Genomic DNA, 23,376 nt, shown 5'->3' with positions numbered 1-23,376 from the left:
CATGGTTACAATCCCCTCCGTGCATCATCAACCAACCAAAGAGTATACCCTACAAGACTGCTCCCCCTCCCCTACACACACAGCCCCTCTCCCTCTCTGGGTCTAAAGTCCCCAGCTGCTCCATCTCTCCAAGTCGTCGTCTCTGCCTTCATCTCAGGCATCACTGCTTCTTAAGGTCGGGTCCTGCTCTCTGCTCTTGAAGTAATTCTTTTGAATCTTGATTCCATATAAGGGGACTAAGGATCATTGGCTGATGATGTCAGCAAATTTGGTATCCACATCATCATGCTGACTTACTAAAATCCTTAGTTAATTTTAATCTGTATGAATTCTACTCACAGATTCGAATCAAGATGATTTCATTATAAAGTAGCAACCTAGGCCTCAGTGAAAAGTTCACAAATTTGTTCACGTTTTATATATTTATATACAAAACAAAATAAAAGGAACTCCGATAGCACAGTGGTTATGAGTCAGGCTGCTAACCTCAAGGTCAGCAGTTTGAAACTACCAGCCATTCTATGGGAGAAAGATGAGGCTTTCTGCTCCCATAAAGATTTACAGCCTCAGAAACCCCGTACAGGGTCGCTATGAGTCAGAACCGACTCCACGGCACAGCACCCCCATAGACATACTAATGACAATAATAGGAAAAAATGATGCCTAACATTTATTTTATGCTTACAGAGTTACAAAGCCCTGCTAGTGCAGTGGATAAGTGATTGGGTGTTAATTAATAACATAAATTAACAGTCAGTCATTTAAAAAAGGTTGGTGATTTGAACCCACTAGCTGTTCCCCAGAACAAAGATACCGCAACTGTTTATATAAATACTTGCAGTCTTAGAAATCCTACTAGACAGTTCTACTTTGTCCTATATGTGACAGCAATGTTTTTTTGGGGGGATGGGGTGGGGAGTAATATGTTAGATTCAGTTCTAGGTTTTTAACTTGGATGATTCCATTTAAACTGACAGTAATATTATCAAGTTGTTGTTGTTGATAAGTACTATCAAGTCAATTCTGACTCATGTGGTGGTGGTTATGTGACTTATAGCAACCCTGTACAGAGTTTCCCAAGCTGTAAATCTTTATAGGAGCAGAAAGTCTCAACTTTCTCCTGCAGAACCGCTGATAGTTTCTAACTGCTGACCCTGAGGTTAGCAGCCTGATTCATAACCACTACGCTACCAGAGCTCCCTGAATATGGTTTCCAAGGAGCAGCTCGTGGGTTTGAAACACCAACCTTGTGGCTAGCAGTCTAGTGCTGATTCTATAGCGCCACACCAGGACTTCATAAGTAGGAGCTATTATTATCTCTAATTTTCATATTCGACATAGTAGAACTAGGCTATACATTTCCAAGACTTGGAATCTTTATGGTAGCAGATTGACAAATCTTTCTCCCCTAGAATAGCCGGTAGGTTCCAACCACTGACCTTTACTTTGGCAGCCATGTGCTTTAACCTCTACACCACCAGTGCCCCTTATAGGTAATACAACCAAGACACTCAGATTAAGTAATTGTCTTAAAGTAGCACACCTAGTAAGTGGCAGAGCTTGGCTATTAGCTTGGTCTGTTCGTTTAACCACTCTACTCTATTCTGTGTCTCTTGGTCCAGGTGCATCATGTGACCGTGGTGAGAAAACCAGCCTCGACTTCAACAAAAATATGTTGTGCTATTGGCATTGTGCTAAAATGATTACAATGAGTGATATCATTTGATACACGTAATGTCGAACACATAGAAGCCTACATTTCACAGTTACCTGCTTGAGAAGTAAACAGAACAGGAAAGTAATGGATTGACAGTTTTTAAAGTTGTGTTATGTGGTATAGATTTCTCTTAACGTTGGGAGGCTGAAATGTACTTAATATAAATATTAGTTCCTATTTCCACAACACTGGTTTTTAGGAGCCAAACAGGTTGTTGTGTACGTGTGTGTATGATAGGAAGAGAGAGAAAGCTGTAATTATAAGCTATATTACATTTTTCAAATCTTGACCGATAGTGCAAATTATTCCAGTGACTAATAAAAGTTTATATGATATTTTTAAATAAATTTAGCTATTGCTGCATTAATGCTATATTACAAGCTGTACCCCAAACTCTGGCTAACAACAGCATTTATTCTCACTTACCAGTCTTTATGGTGATTAGGAAAAAAAAAATCACTCCACGTGGCTTCGTCTCAAGTCGTGAGTCTGGTTCTGCTTGTTACCTTGAAAGTGCGTTGTACTGAGGTCCAAGATGAATAGGTAACAGCTAACTTGGAAGTTCTTCTTATGGATTCTTCAGAAAAATAACAGAACAAACCCGATAACTCAGGTACTTTTTAAGTTACTAGTAACATCCCATTGGCTGAGACTTACCTCATAATTGACCACTGAGTCAAGGAATGGGAAGTATGCTTTACTTCTGGTGAGAGGAACTACACAGTCACATCATCACATCACAAAAACTTGAATTCAGGAATGAAATTTTGGAGCTGTTGATTTTCTAACCTTAGCTTACTATGTATTGACACAAAACTTGAACCATCACATACTCTTTTTTTTTTTTTTTTACGTTTATTGTGAGTTTAGTGAAGGTTTATAAAACAGATAATCAGTTTAACATTCAATAAATCATGCATTTCATCCCATCTCAGTGGTTGCAACCTCTCAGTGTAACATCACCTGTATCATTTTCCTGTGTTTTCCTTTTCCATTCCTCCTTCTTTCCAAATGCTTCTGAATTTTCTCCTTAGGCAGATGCTGCCCATTTGCTCTCCAATGATTGATTATCCTATGGGTGACCTTACTGTTGCTGTTGCTCTCCCTGTCTCTATAGCTATTTATTACTTGGCTGATTGATCCATGGGGGTGAGTTCATTTCCAGACCGGAAGGTTGACCAAGGCTCATAGTCTTGGGATTCCACCAGTCTTTATCTGACCAGTAAGCCTGGTCTTTTATATGATTTTGAGATTTGTTCCACATTTTTCCCATTGTATCCTAAATTTTCTAATGTGATACTTCTAAGAGCAGATGGTAGTATTATATGTGGTGGTTATGTGTCGTGGAGTTGGTTCCAACTCATAGCGACCCTGTACAGGATTTCTGAGGCTGTAAATCTTCATGGGAGCAGAAAACCTCATCGTTCTCCTACAGAACACCTGGTAGTTTCAAACTGCTGACCTTAAGGTTCGCAGCCCGATTTGTAACCACTACGCTATGTTGTTGTTGTCAGGTGCCATCGAGTGGGAACCGACTCATAGTGACCGCATGCACAACAGAACGAAATAATGTCCGATCCTGGGCCAACCTCACTACCGCTGCCACACTTGAGTCCATCAATGATGCCACCTGGTCCATCTATCTCGTTAGGGGTCTTCCTCTTTTTCTCTGACCCTCCACCTTGCCCAGCATGACATCTTTCTCCAGCGACTGTTCCCTCCTGACAATGTGTCCAAAGTAGGAGAGACGAAGCTTAGCCATCCTGGCCTCCAAGGAGCACTCTGGCTGCACTTCTTCCAAAACAGATCTATTGGTTCTTTTGACAGTTCATGGCACTTTTAGTATTCTCCTCCAACACCACAACTCAAAGGCATCAATTATTCTACGATCTTCCTTATTCACTGTCCAGCTTTTGCATCCATATGAGGTTATTGAAAATAGCATGGCTTGGGTCAGGCGCTCCTTAGTCCTCAAGCTGACATCTCTGCTCTTCAATACTTTAAAAAGTTCCTGTGCAGCAGATTTGCCCAATGCAATACACCGTCTGATCTCTTGAAGTCCAAAGTGCATTGAAAGAATTGGCAAAGAACAAGGCACCAGGAATTGATGGACTAAAAATGGAAATCTTTCAAGAAAGTGAGGCAGCACATGAGACACTCACTCATCTCTGCCAAGATATTTGGAAGACAACTATCTGGCTGACTGATTGGAAGAGATCAATATTTGGGCCCATTCCAAAGAGAGGTGATCCGACAGATTGCAGAAATCATTGGACAATCTCTTTGATATCTCAAGCGAGTAAAGTTTTGCTAAAGGTAATACAGAAACGGCTACAATCATACACTACGCTATAGGCACCATCTAATTATTTTGGTCTCAGGGTCATGGAAACTAATGTTTGTGTGGTCCACTAGTCCATTAGATAATTTTTTTCCAAGCACTCTCAGCCTTCATCATTCCTCTTTCCTCTAAGCACGGAGAGATCAATAAATAGATGGCTGTTCATGAGATTTTAAGATCCCAGTCACCACTCACCAAAACAGAAAGTAGAACACGGAGAATACCCACTGACTGTAGTGACCCCCCAAGACTATGGTCCTGAGCCCTCAATGTGGTAATATCCAAGAAGTTTTCAGAATTTTTCCACCTGTATTCTCCACCACATTCATGGATATGTTTGCAGCACATACATTTTCTGGAAATATGTTTATTAGAAAACACTGATCAAGTAAATTGTTGTTGTTGTTAGGTGCCATTGAGTTGTACTGACTCATAGTGATGCTATGTACAATACGACAAACAACTGCCAGACCTGCGCCAACCTCACAACTCTTAATACACTTGAGCCCATCACTGCTGCCACTATGCCAATCCATCTCATTTAGAGATTTCCTGTTTCTCCAGTCCTCCATTTTACCAAACATGATATCTTTCTTCAGGGACCAGTCACTCCTGACAATACAGCCAAGTATGAGAGACAAAATCTGGCCATCTTGGCTGCTAGGGACATTTTGACTGTACTTTTTCCAACACAGATTGGTTTGTTCTTTTGGTACTCCATGGTACTTTTAATATTCTCCTGTAACACCATAGCTCAAATGCATCAATTCTTCTATGTCTTTCTTTTTCACTGTCCAACTTTTATATGCATATGAGGTTATTGAAAACACCACAGCTTAGGTCAGGCGCACCTTAGTCCTCAAACTGATGTCTTTGCTCTTCTATACTTCAAAGAGGTCTTGTGTAGCAGATTTGCCTAATGCAATACATCATTTGATTTCTTGACCGCTACTTCCATGAGTGTTGATGGTGGATCTGAGAAAAATGAAGTCTTTGACTACTTCAATCTTTTCTCCATTTATCGTGATGTTGTTAAGCTCCATGAAATCAGTTCCAGTTGATAGCAGCCTTGCATAGGGTTTCTGAGGAGTGAGTTGGTGGCTTTGAATCACTGACCTTGCAGTTAGCAGTCCAGTGCATATCCTCTAGCACCACATGTAGATCACTGTTATTTCAGGTTTGTGTATAAACCAAATACAAACACTCTTGCATCCATCCAGGCTGTTATCTCTGCCTGGTATTACCATCTATATTTATCTACGCAGCTGAAGTGCTGCCTCCATTGAAAAGAAACAAAATATCAGGTAGAGTTAATAACCTTGCACATAAATCTCATTTTTGTGCTATTATTTAGGTACTGCATAATCGTGTAAAATTTGCATGTTGAATCATACTTTTTTTTCATATCTATCAGAAGAGATTGTAACTGACCCATAACAAAGTGATTGCCCCATGGCAAAGTGCTAAAATCAGTGCTTGATGAAGACATGAATGCTGTGAATTCTTTTCTATATATGTCAAAGGAAAGGGAAGACTGGTGTTCTGTAAGCTTCTGCTCACCACTGTCTTGCCATTAACACTGTGTTTGGAGCATTTTAACTGCTGTTGATGAGAAATATATTATACAATATTGGAGTAGGTAGATTCGCACACTTCAATTGCATCCCATTTTTTTTACTCACCATGTGTAATCATTGCTTTTTACTAAAGGAAATAATCAGTTATTTTAATGCTTCTAACTTATGAGAGAGAGCACAGTGGCTTTGTAAGACAATGGCCTTGCACAAGAGAATAAGAAGATGGTATTTCTTGGTTTATAACTTCCTCTTTTCCTAGAATCTTCAAAGTTGAGGTCAAAACTGTGGTATGCAGACTGAAACCTAAAAAATTCTTCAAAGTTTCTGAAAAAAATACATTCAATGTTGTCCTTATTTTTTAGGAGTTATCTGTTTCCTAATATTACTGTTGCATGTTATAAAATTTCTTAACTTTTTCTGAAAAAAATTTTGGAATAGACTCTTATTAATAAAATTTAAAATTCTTAATGTTCAAGAAGGAGATAGTCATATCATCATTGCTATCCACTTAGGCTAAGTCTCAGGAACAAAGCAAAATAATGAGGTTAGCATAGCGTATTTTGTACATTTTGAAGCATGCTTTTACTAAATAAGTTAGGTCATGAATAAGTTTTCAGTAAGTAATCTCTTAAAGAGACACCTTAATTAATTTGAAAAAGATTCTACCAGGGGACTTCAAAATATTTGTGCAAGCTTAATTATCTTTTTCTCTCTTTTTTGTATACTAATTTTGGTATTTATTGGCTGTATGAATTTATACATTACACCATGACATTTTTTAAAATAAGTTTTTGTCATGAATTAAGTGATAGTTTACATGGAAGAACATTGGTTTTGCACTTGTTTCACTGCAATGATTCCAGTCTCCTCAGAGTTTCATCATTCAACAGTATTTGCTTTTATTCCCACTGTATTTTTTTTTTTTTTTTTGGTGGCGGGGGAAGGACAGGTGTACACAAAAACACTTATGAACATATAATCATTTAAATAACCAAAGGTCACATTCTGCAAGCCTGCCTCCTGGCCACCAGCACACAGCCTTTCTCTTTCCATGAATGTAGAGTCTTCGGCTGCTCTATCTCTCTGTGTCCTCATCTCTGCCTTCATCTCTGGTGTCTCTGCTTCTCTGGATAGGGACCCACATTCTGCTCATGCTCTTATCCCATGACAGTCTTAGGGTCTTCTGTTCCTGGACTGTAAGATTAACTACCCCTTTTTGTTACAAAACTTCTACTTTGACAGTTGTGACAGTAGCAATTAGTCATGATCAATTATCTTTTAATTCAATTTTTCCACAAACTTTTTGAAGCTGCCTGATATTTTTTATCAAATAAAAAGTACTAATAAGTTGTATAAAATAAGCCCCAAACCGTACAATGTTAATATGTTAATTGTTGTTGTTGTTAGGTATCATCTAGTTGGTACCAACTCATAGAGATCTTATGCACAAAAGAAGGAAACACTGACTTGTCCTGCGCCAACCTCACAATCATTGCTACTTTTGAGCCCATTGCCACGGCCACTGTGACAATCCAGCTCATTGGGGATCTTCCCGTTTTTCACTAACCCTCCGCTTTACCAAGCACAATGTCCTTTTCCGGGGACTGATCCCTCCTGGTAACCTGTCCAAAGCATGAGAGGTAAAGTCTGGTCATCCTTGCTTTGAAGGAACATTCTGGCTGTACTTCTTTCAACACTATGTGTGTGTGCCCATTCCAAAATGTTAATAATAAAGTGCTATTTATTATTAAAAAGGAAATATGTATCTGTTACCAGTTTTATGAAGTGCGATGGTGAAGTTCTGAATTTATGAGGATAGAATAACTTCATATAAAGTCTGATAAAATTTTAAGATAGATGAAGACAAGCTGAAATGAATAATTTCTATTTTTATGCATGGAATGAAACAAGTCACTCAAAGCAAAGTCTTGTTAAAAGACATTCATCACTCCTTTTAACCGTGTGGCCAACACAGCTCAAGACTCCAACTCATGCAAATTGTTTAGTTTAAATGTTTGTTTGTTTGTTTTTTCAGTTCTCCTAGGTATTAAGAACGTTTGGTCTGTTTTTCTGGTGTCAGTGTTTCTCATCTATGGAACAAGCGCTAATTTGGTGCTATTGTTTTTTCATCCTGTTTTTTTAAAAAATATTTTAGTAAAATAATTTTCCAGACATACTTTAGGATTATGTTTTTATCAAGTCCTCAAAAATTCACTTTGGAATTTAATTTTCATTGTATGAAATTCATAGAGTAATTAAATTTTACAAATACATTAATATATTAATTTTATGATATGACATTTGTAAATTTATAATTAATTTTTAGATTAATAGTTGACATTATTATCTTTTACTTTCTTTTCATAGTTAGATCATTACTTGCAGCATATTTCTACTCTAATTGGTACTTTTTATTCTATTTACATTATTTCTTGTCTCATCTTCCTTTTGATCTTTTCAAGTTGGTTAGTTTTTAATTTTCATTAAATCTTCAGTTCTTTCTCACAGAGGCGGTGTCATCTCCATGGTTGCAAAAGTTAGAAATTGGTCACAAAAGTTATGAATTCAGCCTTTGTACTTAGCTTTTCTTTTCTTTCCCCTCCCCCCAAATGATGTCTTTAAAATAATTTTGCAATAATTGATGACATTTGAAATCAAAAGCTGTCCCACACAAAGTTCCATTGCTTGAAATACTGGAATATCTGTCAGTATCGGGTCCATAATCCATCTTAGCAACTATTAATGGGAGCTGATGGCTGAAGTGGAAGAGGACAGTGGTCCTCAAACCTGGTTGCAATAGAAACATTTTGCTTTTAAAGCATATATGTCTGGGTTTACCTGTGGATCCAAGCAAAATGAAGTCCTTAACAAGTCTTTGTAAAGTCTTTTGACATTGCATCATAATGTGAGAATGATAGTTCATATGTATCTAATTTGTGGCCTGCCAGAGTTAGGAACCACTTACATAGAGCATGTGCCCTTTAGTTTACCACAGTCCTCACTAAGCCCTCTTATGCACTGATATCACCTCCTTGACCTTTATAGCTGTTTGAGTTTGTGAACTCTGTTTAATCACATTCTTAACTCATCAACTCAAGTGGATTTTTATGTTTTGGTTCAATTTTTCCTGTACTGAGAAAAGCATGCTCTTTTAATTGTAAGATTTCATATTAATTATAAGCAATGCATAGTATCAAAATTATTTTATAAAAACCTATTGCAATTGAGTATTGGGGAGAGGTGTTTTTTGTTTTGTTTTAGGATGATTTCTTTTCACATAAGCATTAAGCATGCTAAAAAAGAGAAAATGAAATCTAGTTTCTTTTCTTATTTTCAAAATACAGCAGTTATGTGGAAGGCTCAGGAGAATGTTACCTTATTTTGTGCTGACAATATTCCTTCATTTTATACTTTTCTCCTCACATAAAAATACTTCCAGAACACTGAGCCTGCACTGTCTGTTCATACAGCCTCAGTTCTCCACACCCTCATTTTGAAACGCATGTATATTTCACACTATCTGGAAAGGAAGTAATTATGAAATTCAATAACTAGTTTTATTTCACTTTCTTTAAGAATATTGATGGTACTTGGCAGGATGTAGTCCCCCTTATAAAAATTCTGTAAAATGCAGACGCCCAGAATATAGTTCATACTTTGTTGTTGTTGTTGTTGTTAAGTGCCGTCGAGTTGGTTTCGACCCATAGCGACCCTGAATAGGGTTTCCGAGGCTGTAAATCTTTACGGGAGCAGATCGCCTCATCTTTCTCCCGCGGAGCAGCTGGTAGTTTCGAACTGCTGACCTTCCGGTTCGCAGCCCGATTCGTAACCACTACGCTACCAGAGCTCCTTTAGTTCATACTTGATCATTCTTTAAACTGAAAGATGGCTAGAATTATGTTGAAGTGCAGGGATACAAGATTTGGGGTGGTGATGTTTCAGACAGAAGACTCAGTTAAGAACATATGTCTTCTAGTGAAGGAACAGTCCTCTGTGAAAGAAGAAGTTTCTGTCAGTAGGAAAACGGGATTTCCCAGATAAACAGTTGCAGTTTCATAGTCAGCCGCACAAAACATGTTAGTTTTCTCTTCCTCAATCTTGATATCAGAGTATAAATATCTGCTAATTTAGAAGAAATATGGGTATTTCCTTCAGTGGTTTAAAAATTCCTGCCATTATACTCTATAACTCCATTACTGAGTAATTGAATCTGTTTAAAAGGATGTTATTTCTTTAATGAAACAGGAACTGGTTATGAACCCAGTGTACACTATGTATAACGACTATAATAATGACAATTTATAAAGTCAGGACAGCTCTTTCACTTCATTATTGCTAAGGGTGACCCAGAGCTCTGTTTTCCAAATTGTTTCGATCTTTTGTAAGGGGGAAAGGGGGTGGGGTGGGAAGGTAATATACATCAGGCATCCTGTCATCCAACACTACTTAAGTCACATTATCTCTGGTTTTCGATTGTTTTATTTATTGAAATTCCATATGGAAGGATTTTGTCTGAAGCCAGGATTCCTTTACTTACTAAAATGTTTGCATACCATTGAATTAGAGGGACATTCTAGGGAAATTGCAGGTAAGCAAAATGATTCAAGTAAGATTCTATTTGAATTCATTATATGTCCGTACCAATCAGGGTCTAATCAGGAGACTGAAATCATCAAGCAATTTCATCTGGAAAATTTTAATATAAATAATTGTTAGTAATAAAAATATTACAAATAAAAATACTAACAAATATACTGGTAATGGGGGACTGGTTAAAAAAATCTAAAGAGACTTGTAAAGAATACAGGAATAGCAGCTCTAAGGAGCAGCCATTACCCCTAGGATGTAGAGCACTCAGGGAAGAGTCCATCCCCTTCCAACCCCCATCAAGAATTGAGAACCAGAGGTAACTGGTGTCCCTTAACACCTGGAGAATAAGGCTTTATTCTTTTCTATTAATTAATTTATTTCCCAGCCTACTTTGGAATCCTGGTATGGTGCTGTAGAATAAGCACTAGTCTGGGATTAAATGCACCAACCACTCCTGAGAAATCCTATGCAGTGTCACTGTGAGTTGGAACTGACTTGATAGAACTTCACAACAATGCCTACTTTATTTGTAGCATTGCAGTATTGCGCATAGTGCTTATTATCTGTTAATGTGTTACATACAGCTGATGGGAGAGATATATTAGAACAAAGAAAACACTTTTATTTGACTAAGAGCCTATATCCTGTTTATTCATGCAGAATTAAAATAATCTTTAATGATTGCTATACTCTATACAGGGTAGCTATGAGTCGGAACTGACTCAAAGGCACTTAACAACAACAACAATTTGTTAAGTTCAGGGAGCGAAGTGGCTCCATAGGATAAGCACAGAACTGGGAACAACTAGATTGGCAGTTTGAGTTCACCAGTGGCTGTACTGGAGAAAGATGACACTTTCTGCTTCTGTAAAGATTTACAACCTCAGAAACCCTATACAGGGTTGCTATGAGTCAGAACTGACTCAAAGGCACACCATCACCACAACCACCACCACTACCACCACCGTTGTTAAGTTTGAGGGCTAATATAGCTCTGGTAGCGTAGTGGTTACGAATCGGGCTGCGAACCTTAAGGTCAGCGGTTCGAAACTACCAGCTGCTCCGCGGGAGAAAGATGAGGCTTTCTACTCCCTTAAGGATTTACACCCTCGGAAACCCTGTACAGGGTCGCTATGGGTTGGACCCGACTCGACGGCACTTAACAACAACAACAATATTTAAAAAAGGTATAAAAGAGTGTGTATGTGTGTCTGTCTGTATATGTGTATGTTAATGTGTGTACATGTTTCTTGTATGGAATTTATGGAGCACTACCAGCCGCTCCGCGGGAGAAAGATGAGGCTTTCTACTCCCGTAAAGATTTACACCCTCGGAAACCCTGTACAGGGTCGCTATGGGTCGGAACCGACTCGACGGCACTTAACAACAACAACAATTCTAGCACAAGTGGTACACCAGGGGCAGTCTAGGTCCATATTTGGCTTACAATTATGGATTTTCAAGCATATAGGGGCTTTTTAAAAAAGTACCTATTTTCTATGTCTTCCTAAGGTATCTGGTGGTAGTGGTGTGTTGTAGAGTTAGCTCCAACTCATAGCAACCCTGTTTAGGATTTCCAAGGCTGTAAATCTTTATAGGAACAGAAAACCTAATCTATCTGTGCAGGAGTGGCTGGCAGGCTCAAACTGATGATCTTTTGGTTAGCAGTCCAACGTGTAACTCTACACTACCAAGGCTCATTTCTTGGATAACTACAGTCCCTAACACTCCTAACACCTTACTTTATTGTTGTTGATCCCATTTTAAAGAAGAAAATGAACCTCCTGGAGAAATAGCACATTTTATTAAGTCTCACATCTAGTAAGTGGCTGTTGTTTTTAGGTACCATAGAGTAGACTCATAGAGACCCTGTGTACTACAGAACAAAACACTACCCTGTCTGTTGCAATCCTCATAATTATTGTTACATTTGAGACCATTGTTGCTGCCACTGAGTCAATTCATCACGTTGGGAGTCTTCCTCTTTGTCACTGCCCCTTCATTTTACCAAGAATGATGTCCTTCTCCAGGGACAGGTCCCTCCTGATAACCTGTCCAAAGTATGAGTGAGGAAGTCTCACTATCCTGGTTTCTAAGGAGCAATCTAGCTGTACTTCTTACAAGACAAATTTATCTGTTATTTTCACTGTCTATGGTACTTGTAACATTCTCCAACACCATACTTCAAAAGCATTAATTCTTCTGTGGTCTTTTTCATATTCAATGTCCAACTTACACATGCATATGAAGCAATTGAAATTGCCATGATTTGGGTCAGGCACACTTTTGTCTTCAAACTGATATACAGCCATTTGTTAATGATTTTCAGCAAAATTTTACTTGCTTGTGATAATAATGATATTTTCTGATGTTTCTTTATTCCATTTGGGCCACCTCTCCTTGGAATGGGCACAAATATCGATATATTCCAACTGGTTGGCCAGGTAGCTGTCTTCCAAATTTCCAGGAATGGATGAGTGAGTGTCTCCAGTGCTGCATCAGTTTGTTGGAAGGTTTCAATTTGTATGACATCAATTCTTGGAGCTTTGTTTTTGGCCAAGGCCTTCAATGCAGCTTGAACTTCTTTCAGTAACACTGTTTCTTGATTATGAAATGCTTGAACCTCTTGAAATGCTTGAACATCAACCATTTACTTTTGGTACAGTGACTCTGTGATGCTGTCTGCATCATTGAAGATCTTGCCCATGGAGTCTTTCAATATTTCAAGTTGAGGTTTGATTTTTTTCTTCGATTCTTTCAACCTGAGAAATGCTGATCATGTTCTTCCCTGTTGGCTTTCTCACTTCAGGGCTTTACACATTTCATTATAATATTTGTCTTTGTCTTCTTAAGTTGTCCTTTGAAATTTTCTGTTCAGCTCTTTTACTTTCTCATTTCTTCCATTCGCTTTAGCTTCTCTCTGCTCAAGAATAAGTTTCCAAGTCTCTTCTGACATCTATTTTGGTCTTTTCTTTCTTTTTAGTGATCTTTTACTTTCTTCCTCTATGATGGTCTGACTCAAAATGACCAATACCAGTTCATTTCAGCTCACTAATATATAGAATATTAACTTTTATGTATTTCATTTTTGAAAACTTACAGTTTTCCTTGTTCCATAATTTGTACATTCTATGTTCTGATTATCAACGGATGCTCAAAGCTGTCTCTCATTTTGAGTTGTGCCCCATCATCAAATGAAGGTATTGAAAACTTCGTTCCATTCACATCATTATGCTCAACACTACTTTGAACAGGCAGCTCTTCCCCAGTTGTATTTTTAGTGTCTTCCAACCTGAGGGGTTCGTCTTCTGGCACTATATCTGATAAAACTCAGCTGCTATCTATTATGTTTCCATCTTCTGGCACTATATCTGACAGTGTTCCACAGCTATTCATAAGGTTTCCCGTGAATAAACACTCAAAAGTAATGAGCCTCTCCTTCTTCTTTGTCTGTCTCAATCTGGAAGCTCTGCTTAAACCTGTTCATCATGAATGACCCTGCTGGTACTTAAAATACCTGTGGCATCATTTCCAGCTTCATAGCAACATGCAACCCACCACAATATGACAAATGGACAGATGAATGGTGGTTCTAACTAATAATGACCCTAAACTGACAGAATAGAATTGTCCCAAGGAGATTTGTTTTCTTTCTGGAAGCAGATCACCAAGTCTTTTCTCCCACAGACCTGCTGATGATTTTGAACTCCTGACTTTCTGTTAGTATTTAGTGTTTAATCATTGTTCCATTGGGCTTCTACACTAGGTATATGATATACTATATTCAACTGATAGTCTTTTAACATAAAATTGGCATTACTACTGAACAATTATTTATAAGATTCTGTAACAGTGTGACCCATTCCTCATTTTCATTTATTTATATACCCTTTTAAAAAACATATGTTCAGTATATATACACTACTTGAGATTGTGAATTCACAAATAATAATAAATCATAGAGTCACATCCTATTGCTAATCTTAAGACTTTAAAAAATTCTACAGGTTTATAAATGTGATCTATTTATAAGGTCAAATCAATTTTCTTCTAAGAGGCATTTAAGTGAAATGCTTTCTATTATTAGAAAATATGCAGTTGATAAATTAGCAAGCTCATAATGGATAGCCATTTTGGTTTTCATTTCAAATTTGTTTATAGTAGCAAAAAATTAGCAATAACTAATATACCCCCAAATATAATGCTCATATAAAATGTTGATTATCACTCAAATGAATGTCATGTGCCAGTAAAATGGCAAATATTGCTGCTACATGCCATCCATTTAGTTTGTACTCGTAGAGACCCTATATAGGATTTTCAAGGAGTGTCTAGTGGTTTTGAACTGCTGACCTTGTGGTTAGCAGTCCAATGCTTATCCAACAGAGCCATACCAAGATTCCAAAATAATAAATACATTGAATAGCAACATGGTGATGTCCATGAGTGAGGAGAAAGTGGAACACAATGTTGTGTTGGTTTACTGCTGTGCCTGTATTGCACTGTCTGCGCTTCACTATGAATCCTCTTATATCCAGTTCTCACAGTTTCTGAGACACATTTGTTTCCGGAATTATCCACCCACAGCTTGCCTGCTGCAGGACCTTGGCCCCTCTCCCTCCATACCTTAGCCCTCCTCATATGTAAAACCTCTCCCATTTTTTTCTGTAAGCCCCAGGGACTATAGTGTCAGGTTCCTGGGCCCAAGAACAGGTCAAATTTATGTTTCTATACTTCAGCTTCCCTGGAGATAGCTTCTGATGGTGCCAGGATTTAAAAAAAACAAAACAAATGAAAGTTAAGTGCCTTTGACTCATTCTCTAAACTTCTTATATGATGTCTGCTCATTGCTTTATAAAATTCTTCCTTTGTCATCTGTAAGCCATATCAGGGAAGTCAGTTACTGATGTTAATATTCATAGTTGATCCAGTGTTTGAGGAGACTATAGAGACAGCATAAGGGAAAGTTTCTAATGATCCCTTTCTAAGAGTTCCTTTGTTTAGTGGTTCCATCTGCAGGAGAAAATCTGCACTGCTTGTTTTGGTTCCTGGACAGAATTTGAGCAAGTCAGTCTAGAGATACCTGAAATATTTCCCCATTAGGTACATTGTAAAACCACGGTTACTGTACTTTTCTATCTGTTAGTTGTTGTTGTTAAGTGTTGTTGAGTCAGTTCCAACCCATAGCAACCCTGTATAGGTTTCCAAGGAACAGCTGGTGAGCTTTAACTGCCAACCTTGCAGTTCAAATGGCTTTGCAGTGTGGCGCTTTAACTCACAGCAGGCAGGACCTGCTTATTAACTATGCTTTCAAAATTGTTGCATGATAACTAATTATTTTTCTGATTACTCTATGTGTTGTTGAGGAAGGTTTGTTTTTTGTTTTTTTCCTGTTTTATGAAGACAATCTGGCAATTTTGTTTTTCATGGAGGTATTTTTTCTATTTGCATTAAATGCAATTACTGATATATTTTATTCAAATTCTGAAAAAGCAAGTATTGAGAAGGTAAAACCTATTTTCATGAAAAGGTAGAAAGTATATCGGGAAAACCAAGGAACTATTCATTGTGGAAGTATCCTTGTCCTAGAGAGAGTAAGACAAAATGCTCCTTATATGAGAGGATGGATAGAATTTATCTTGCTTATTTTGAATAGACCACCAGGAAGGACCAGTCCCTGGAAAACATCATTTCTGGTAGAGTAGAGGGCTAATGGGAGCATGGGAGCTCTGTAGGATAAGCACTAGACACTTCACAGGTGAAAGATTAGACTTTTCTAATCTAAAAAGAAAGGAACTTTTTGTTCCTGCGCAGATTTACAGCCTTGGAAACTCTATGCAGAGTAGCTATGAATTGGAACCAACTCCACGACACTGAGCAACAACAAGAAGAAGGTTAATGAAAAACAGAAACCTCTCAATGAGAGACTGACACAATGGTTGCAACAATGGGCCCAAGCTTACCAAGGATCGTGGACCACGTTTCATTCTCTCATATGTAAGAGCCAACTCAATACAACCATCACCACAACCACCATGCTGTTCACTAATTTCTTTTGTAAAATGGAAGTTTAGAGGGGGGTTGAGTTCAGTTTGTGGAATGAAGTCAGGCAAAACAGATTATGTGTGGAAGTTTGGGTTGAGAACAGAGGAAACTGGAAGTATAAAGTGAATTTCAAGAAGATATTTACAAGGGATAAAGGGGAATCAGTTAATATCTAACTTACAGGTGGAATATATAGATAGGTTGAACTAAACTTAAAGTAAAAAAAGCCCAGAGAAATGTGGAGGAATCTAGAATCCCCAGAAAGGCTGGAGGGGTCAACTAGGATGAGCAGTGGAGGTTACATTCCTGTCGTTGTGCTTCCCCCAACCCAGAAGTAATTTTTGTAACTGTCACATAGTTCTGGATGCAGTCCTAGAACTCTACACTGGAGCATAAGTTCTCGGTGGTCATTGTGCTTCCAGTGACTTTTTAATGTGGACACAATATGAACGCTTTTAAATGAGTAGCATATGGATCATCAAATCCGTCACCTAATTTTGTGTTGGGTCAGACTCCTCCTTCTGCTACTATACCCTCTACAAAGAAATCCAATTTTGCTAACATTTGTGAAAAATATCACACAATTTATGGAATTCCAGGCCAACTCCTTAGAAGATATTGCTTCTCTCACTCTCTCTCTTTTTTTTTCTTGTATCCTTCTCTCAAAGATGCAGCTATTATTTAAGCACAGAGAAACACCTGAAAAGGTGGGAATTTTCAAAATAGAATATAATATTGCCTTCCAAGAGGAACAAATTAGGCAGGTCAGAGTTAGAGTGAAGAAGTTCTCTTATCATCTATCTGAGAATGGCAGAGGGCTTCATAGTGGTTTCATGACATGATTTGATTATTGTTGAAGTTCAGGATATCCGCAGGAGGACAGAGTCTCTCTCAATTGTAAATTAGTCACTTTCTCATCTCAGATGACTTTAGAGGAAGAATTGCTCATCTCCAGATAACGTCTGTTAATTAAATGACATGGGCATCAATAGCCTATTCCAACTATCTCCTGGCGTCGGATATCTGCAAAGGACTTTTTTATATTACCCGCCTTGTTCAAGAGGGTATGGCTGCATCTAGGCATGGGAATCTTGGTAACCTTTCTCTCACCAAAGTCCAGGAAGCACTGGAGACACATGCTAAAAAGAAATTGGATGTCTACATTTGAGAGGAGAAAGAAAAGAAGAAGTACAGTTTGTTAAACATCTGAAGCAAGATGATAAAACTGACTCTTCTTTTGAAAGCAAATGAGTTATTTTTATGTGTTGAGTTTGAAGTGCTTTTGAGATTTGAAATGTAAAGAGGCAATCTAATATATAGTCCTGGTAATCAGGAAGAGATCTTGACAAAAGATATGTATTTGATCTGCACTGTTTTGTATTTAATAATGAAAAGTGTAAGAACGGATGATATTAGCAAATGCTATCGATTAAGAGACATATAGACAAGATAGAGAAAATTGAAGTTTTATAAACAGGAAAAAAGCATACTATGATGATTGGATAGTAGCATTGAAATTTCAGATGAAAACAAAATATTCATTCAATCTTCTCATTTTCGATAACATTTAAGTCTTCTATTGATTTTCCTGTACCTCTGAGAAGCAGGGTTATACACATCCATCACAAATGAATGCATACACTCTTCTAGGAAACATAAAATCCTCTGGACTTTTCTGAGATAGGTACTCAAACAACAGTAGGGGTCTTTCAGTAACAAAAATGAAGCCTGATTTTCTACAGAATTTATTGAAATTCACAAATCCATTGATAGGTTTTGTTACACTTTTCTGCTCTGATCTCAGATAGAGATACTTTGTCGCATTTCATGTTCTGCATAGGTTGTTGGGGTTCTGTTACTGAAAATCTATAAAAAGAAAACAAAAGGTAGTTTTACACTAGTCATGAATATATTCTCATGTACAAAGAGACTTCAGAGACCTTAAGATAATATTTTCTAATTTCAATGAAAGCATGATTATTTAAACAATTTAAACAACACACAAAAATAACATAATCTAGAGCTTTATAATAGAGAATTTAATTAGAATAAAACTTCTCATTTCCAATATGACATGTTAAGAGCTTAAAAGTTGTCACTTCCATTCACACACACAAAAAAACTGAAAACTTAAAATCAAGAATTCTTAGATCCATCAGAGAATTTGGTCATAGGGCAAACTACTTCTCTGAACAGTACCTGGAGACACAGAACTGTTTACCTGGAAGACACAGAAAAATATAGTATGACAGAGAGAGAATTGCAAATACCTTTTTCAAACAACATAAAAGACAACTATACACAAACAACATAAAAGACAACTATACACTACATCTGTGGAAAGAGACGGTGGAAAATCTCCATATATCAGCCAAAACAAGGCCAGGGGCAGATAGGGGAACTCTGTATTTTTAGTATAAACTCCACCTGAGTTTAGAGATCATCTGAAGAACAGATTTGATACATTAGACACTAAAGACTGGAGACCAGAAGAGCTGCTGGATGACATCAAGAACATCATATATGAAGAAAGTAAAAAGTCATTAAGAAGACAATAAAAAAGGAAAAGGTCAAAATGGATGTCAGAAGAGACACTGAAACTTGTTCTCCAGTGTAGAGATGCTAAAGCAAATGGAAGAAATGAGGAGGTCCAAGAGCTGAACAGAAAATTTCAAAGATCCACTCAAGAAGATAAAGCCAAATATTACAACAAAATGTGCAAAAATCTTGGATCAGAAAACCAAAAAGAATGAACACATTCAGCATTTCTCAAGCTGGGGGAAACAAAAAAAAAAATTCAAGCCTCGACTTTCGTTATTGAAAGATTCTCTGGGAAAATTATTGAATGATGCAGAAAAGCATCAAGAGAAGATGGAAGGAATATACAGAGTCACTGTACCAAAAGGAAATGGTTCATGTTCAACCATTTCAAGAGGTAGCATATGATCAAGAGCCAATTATATTGAAGGAAGGCATCCAAGGTGCATTGAAGGAATTGGCAAAGAACAAGGCACCTGGAATTGATGGAATAAAAATTAAAATGATTCAAGAAAGTGAGGCAGCACAGGATGCACTCACTCATCTATGCCAAGAAATTTGGAAGACAACTGTCTGGCTGACTGATTGGAAGAGATTTGAATTTCTTCCAAAGAGAGATGACCCAACAGGATGTGGAAATCATTGGATGGTATCTTTGATATCCCATGTGAGTAAAGTTTTGCTAAAAGTAATACAGAAATGGCTACAATCATACATTGACAGAGAACTTCCAGAGGTTAAAGCCAGACTCAGAAGAGGCTGTGGAATGAGGGATATCATTGCTGATGTCTGATGGATCTTGGCGGAAAGCAGAGAATATCAGAAAGATGTTTACCTGTGCTTTATTGACTATGAAAAGGTTTTCGATTGTGTGGATCATGACAAGCTATGGACAGCATTGCGAAGTATGCATGTTCCGGAACACTTAATTGTGTTCATGAAGAATTTGTACCCAGACCAAGAGGCAGTTGTTCGAACAGAACATGTGAACACTGAATGTTTCAAAATGAAGAAGGATGTGAAACATGGTTGTATTCTTTCACCATACTGATTCTACCTGTATGTTGTTGTTAAGTGCCGTTGAGTCGGTTCCGACCCATAGCGACCCTGAACAGGATTTCTAAGGCTGTAAATCTTTACGGGAGCAGAAAGCCTCACCTTTCTCCCACGGAGCAGCTGGTAGCTTCGAACTACTGACCTTGTGGTTCACAGTCCGATTTGTAACCACTACGCTACCGGAGTTCTGAGCCAATAATTCGAGAAGCTGGGTTCTGTGAAGAAAAACGTGGCATCAGGATTGGAGGAAGACTCATTAACAACCTGCAATATGCAGATGATACAACCTTGCTTGCTCAAAGTGAAGAAGACTTAAAACATTTACTGATGAAGATCAATGAGTACAGCTTTCAGTATGGATTGCATCTCAATGTAAAGAAAACAAAATTCCTCACCACTGGACCAATAAACAACATTCTTATCAATTGAGAAAAGACTGAAGTTGTCAAGGACTTCATTCTTCTTGGGTCAACCATTAACCCTCATGGAAGCAGCAGTCAAGAAATCAAATGATGTATTGCATTAGGAAAATCTTCTGCATAAGACCTTTTTAAAGTGTTTAAGAGCAAAGATGTCAGCTTGAGGACTAAGGTGCGCCTGACTCAAGCCATGGTATTTTCAATAACCTCATATGCATGTGAAAGCTGGACAGTGAATAAGGAAGACCGTAGAAAGAATTGATGCATTTGAGTTTTGGTGTTGGAGGAGAATATTGAAAGTGCCATGGGCTGCCAAAAGAACAAACAGATCTATTTTGGAAGAAGTGCAGCCTGAGTGTTCCTTGGAGGCCAGGATGGCCAAACTTTATCTGTCATACTTTGGACATATTGTCAGGAGGGGCCAGTGGCTGGAGAAGGATATCATGTTTAGTAAGGTGGAGGGCCAAAGAAAAAGAGGAAGACCCCCAACGAGATGGTTTGGCAAAGTGGTAGCATCAATGGGTTCCAACTTAGCAATGATTTTGAAGTTGGCCCAGGACTGGGCAGTGTTTCATTCTGTTGTGCATAGGGTCACAATGAGTAAATAGCAACTTTATGGTACCTAACAACAACAACAACAACAACAACAACAACAACAACAACAGATGGAGAAACCACCTCAGGTCCCAGATCAGATGTTGCTGCTACAGTTGTTACGTATTGTTGAGACAGTTCTGACCCACAATGACTCTATTATGAATTGCTCTCTGGTCCTGCACCATACTCACAATCGTTGCTATGCTTGAAGCCATTGCTACAGTAACTATCAGACATCTTGTTGAGGGATTTCCTCTTTATCACTGACCCTCTCTTTTACCAAGCATGATGTCCTTTTCCAGGAACTGGTTTCCCCTGATAGCATGTTCAAAGCATGTGAGACAAGCCTCGCTATCATCACATCTAAGGAACATGTTGGCTCTACTTCTTTCAATACAGATTTGTTTGTCCTTCTATCAATCTATGGTATATTCAATATTCTTTGTCAACACAATAACTCAAAGTCATCAATTTTTCTTCTGTTTTCCTTATTCATTGCCCAGTTTTCACATGCAAATGAGGTGACTGAAAATACCATAGCTTGGGTCAGACACACCTTATTCCTTAAAGTGACATATTTGCTTTTTAACACATTAAAAAGGATTTTTGGAGTACTTTGGCCTAATAGAATGCGTCATTTGATCTCCTGATTGCTTCTTTGATGAGCATTGATTGTAGATCTGAGTAAGATAAAATCATTAACAATTTCAGTATTTTCCTAAATTTATCATGTTATTTATTTGTCCAGTTTTGAGGATTTTTTTTTTTCTTTTCAAACCTTTATGTTGCGAGGTAATCCATATTAAATGCTGTATCTTTGATTGTAATTAGTAAGTACTTCATGTCTTCATCTCTTTCAGCAAGCAAGGTAGTGTCATGTGGACACCATAGGTTGTAAATGAGTCTTCTTCCAATCCTGAGGCTGCCTTTTTTTCCATATAAGGGTCTAAGAGAAGATTAGAGGTGAAAAGAACAGCAAGGCTCAGAATCTATCTAAGAAGCATTTAGGGAAAAATTAAAGGCAATTGTGAGGATGGCACAGGACTGGGCATTGTTTTGTTCTCTTGTGCATAAAGTAGCTACAAGTTGGAGCTGACTCACTGGTGCCTAACAACAACAATAACAAAGACACCAGGAGAGGCAAATAAGAAGCACACCAAAGTACATTTTAACCTGACACATAAAGCTACCACAAACAGAAAACAAAACCTAACTCCTTGCTAGATATGAAACCTCACATCTGTTTACCTCATTTCCTTTTATCTGATATATTATATATAGTTTTTATCAAAAATTATGAAGCGTGCTATTAGGCAAAAAAACAAACAAATAACCCCACACAATGTGTAAAATCATAATAGCAACAGAACTAAACTCAGATATGACAGATTTTAGGATGATTAGATCATACATTTAAAATAATTGTAAATTATGCGCAAAGGTTTCTAATGAGAATATGGACAATGTGCAAGAATACATGGGTAATGTAAACAGAGATATTGAAATTCTGAGAAAGAAAAAAAAGGAAATGCTAGAAATCAAAAACATTGTAACAGAAATGAAGGATGCCATTGACAGACTCATCAGTAGACCTAATGGACACAGCCAAGGAAAGAATCAGTCGTCTTAAAGGTATGTCAATAGAAACTTCACAAACCGAGAAACAACAAGAAAGGAAAAAAGGAACAAAACACTGAAACAGAATAGGTAAAAACTGATGGATAATTGCAAAAGGAATAACATACATGTAATGGGAATGTCAGAAAGCAAAGAGAAAGAAATGGATAGAAGAAATTTTTTGAAGAAAATTGACTGATAATTTCCCCAAATTAATGACAGATAACAAAGCACAGATCAAAAAATCAAAGAGAATGACAAGCAACAGGTCAAATACCAAAGCAAAAAAAAATAGACAATTCACCTAGATGTATTGATATCAAATACTAGAAAATCAAAGACAAAGAGAATACCTGGAAAGAAACAAAAGGAAAGAAACACTTTGAGGGGTTGGAGACAGATGTGTCTTGGTGACACACTTCACCCAAACCATCTACAACAAAGACCTGAATTACCGAGTGAAACATATACAGGTGACAATCCTGGAACTCTGAGCCCCTAAAAGAAGATAAAGAATTTGATCAAAAATTGTTTTGGGAAGAGAAATAAGGAGAGAGATGGAACTGGATCACATGCTGCACTGCATCAGGCCATTTGGAGACACTGATGGCAGCATACATGAGTGAGGAGAAGCTAGCGTCATAGACTCTCCATTGAGACAGAGATACTGGGTGAGCAGATCCAGAGTAAAGCAAGATGAGCAGAATAAGGAGCTGGATAAGGAAGAGGAAAGTGCAGCAAAGCACTAAGAGTTCTAGTGGCCAGGTCAACAACATAGTGAGGAGGGAGACAATGAAGGGATGAGACAATTCACTATTAGAGAGTCCTAGTCCTTTGGACTCATATGGATGTGAAAGCTGGACAGTGAATAAGGAGGAT

The 23,376-nt window shown here is 37.7% G+C and overlaps 1 protein-coding gene across 1 annotated transcript in view; it reads right to left on the bottom strand.

Annotated features, from left to right (window-relative positions):
• The window catches only part of LOC102827375 (C-type lectin domain family 2 member D-like), a 40,036-nt gene that overhangs the window by 10,441 nt on the left and 6,219 nt on the right, over window positions 1-23,376 (bottom strand). Inside the window, exon 2 of the mRNA XM_006875480.1 lies at window positions 18,085-18,136. Coding sequence (XP_006875542.1) covers window positions 18,085-18,136 — 52 coding nt within the window. The remainder of the gene's footprint in view (window positions 1-18,084; window positions 18,137-23,376) is intronic.

Source organism: Chrysochloris asiatica, unplaced genomic scaffold (genome assembly GCF_000296735.1).
Source record: "Chrysochloris asiatica unplaced genomic scaffold, ChrAsi1.0 scaffold00328, whole genome shotgun sequence".
NCBI classification, from domain to species: domain Eukaryota; kingdom Metazoa; phylum Chordata; class Mammalia; order Afrosoricida; family Chrysochloridae; genus Chrysochloris; species Chrysochloris asiatica.
This window is presented reverse-complemented; position numbering and strand designations above follow the sequence as displayed.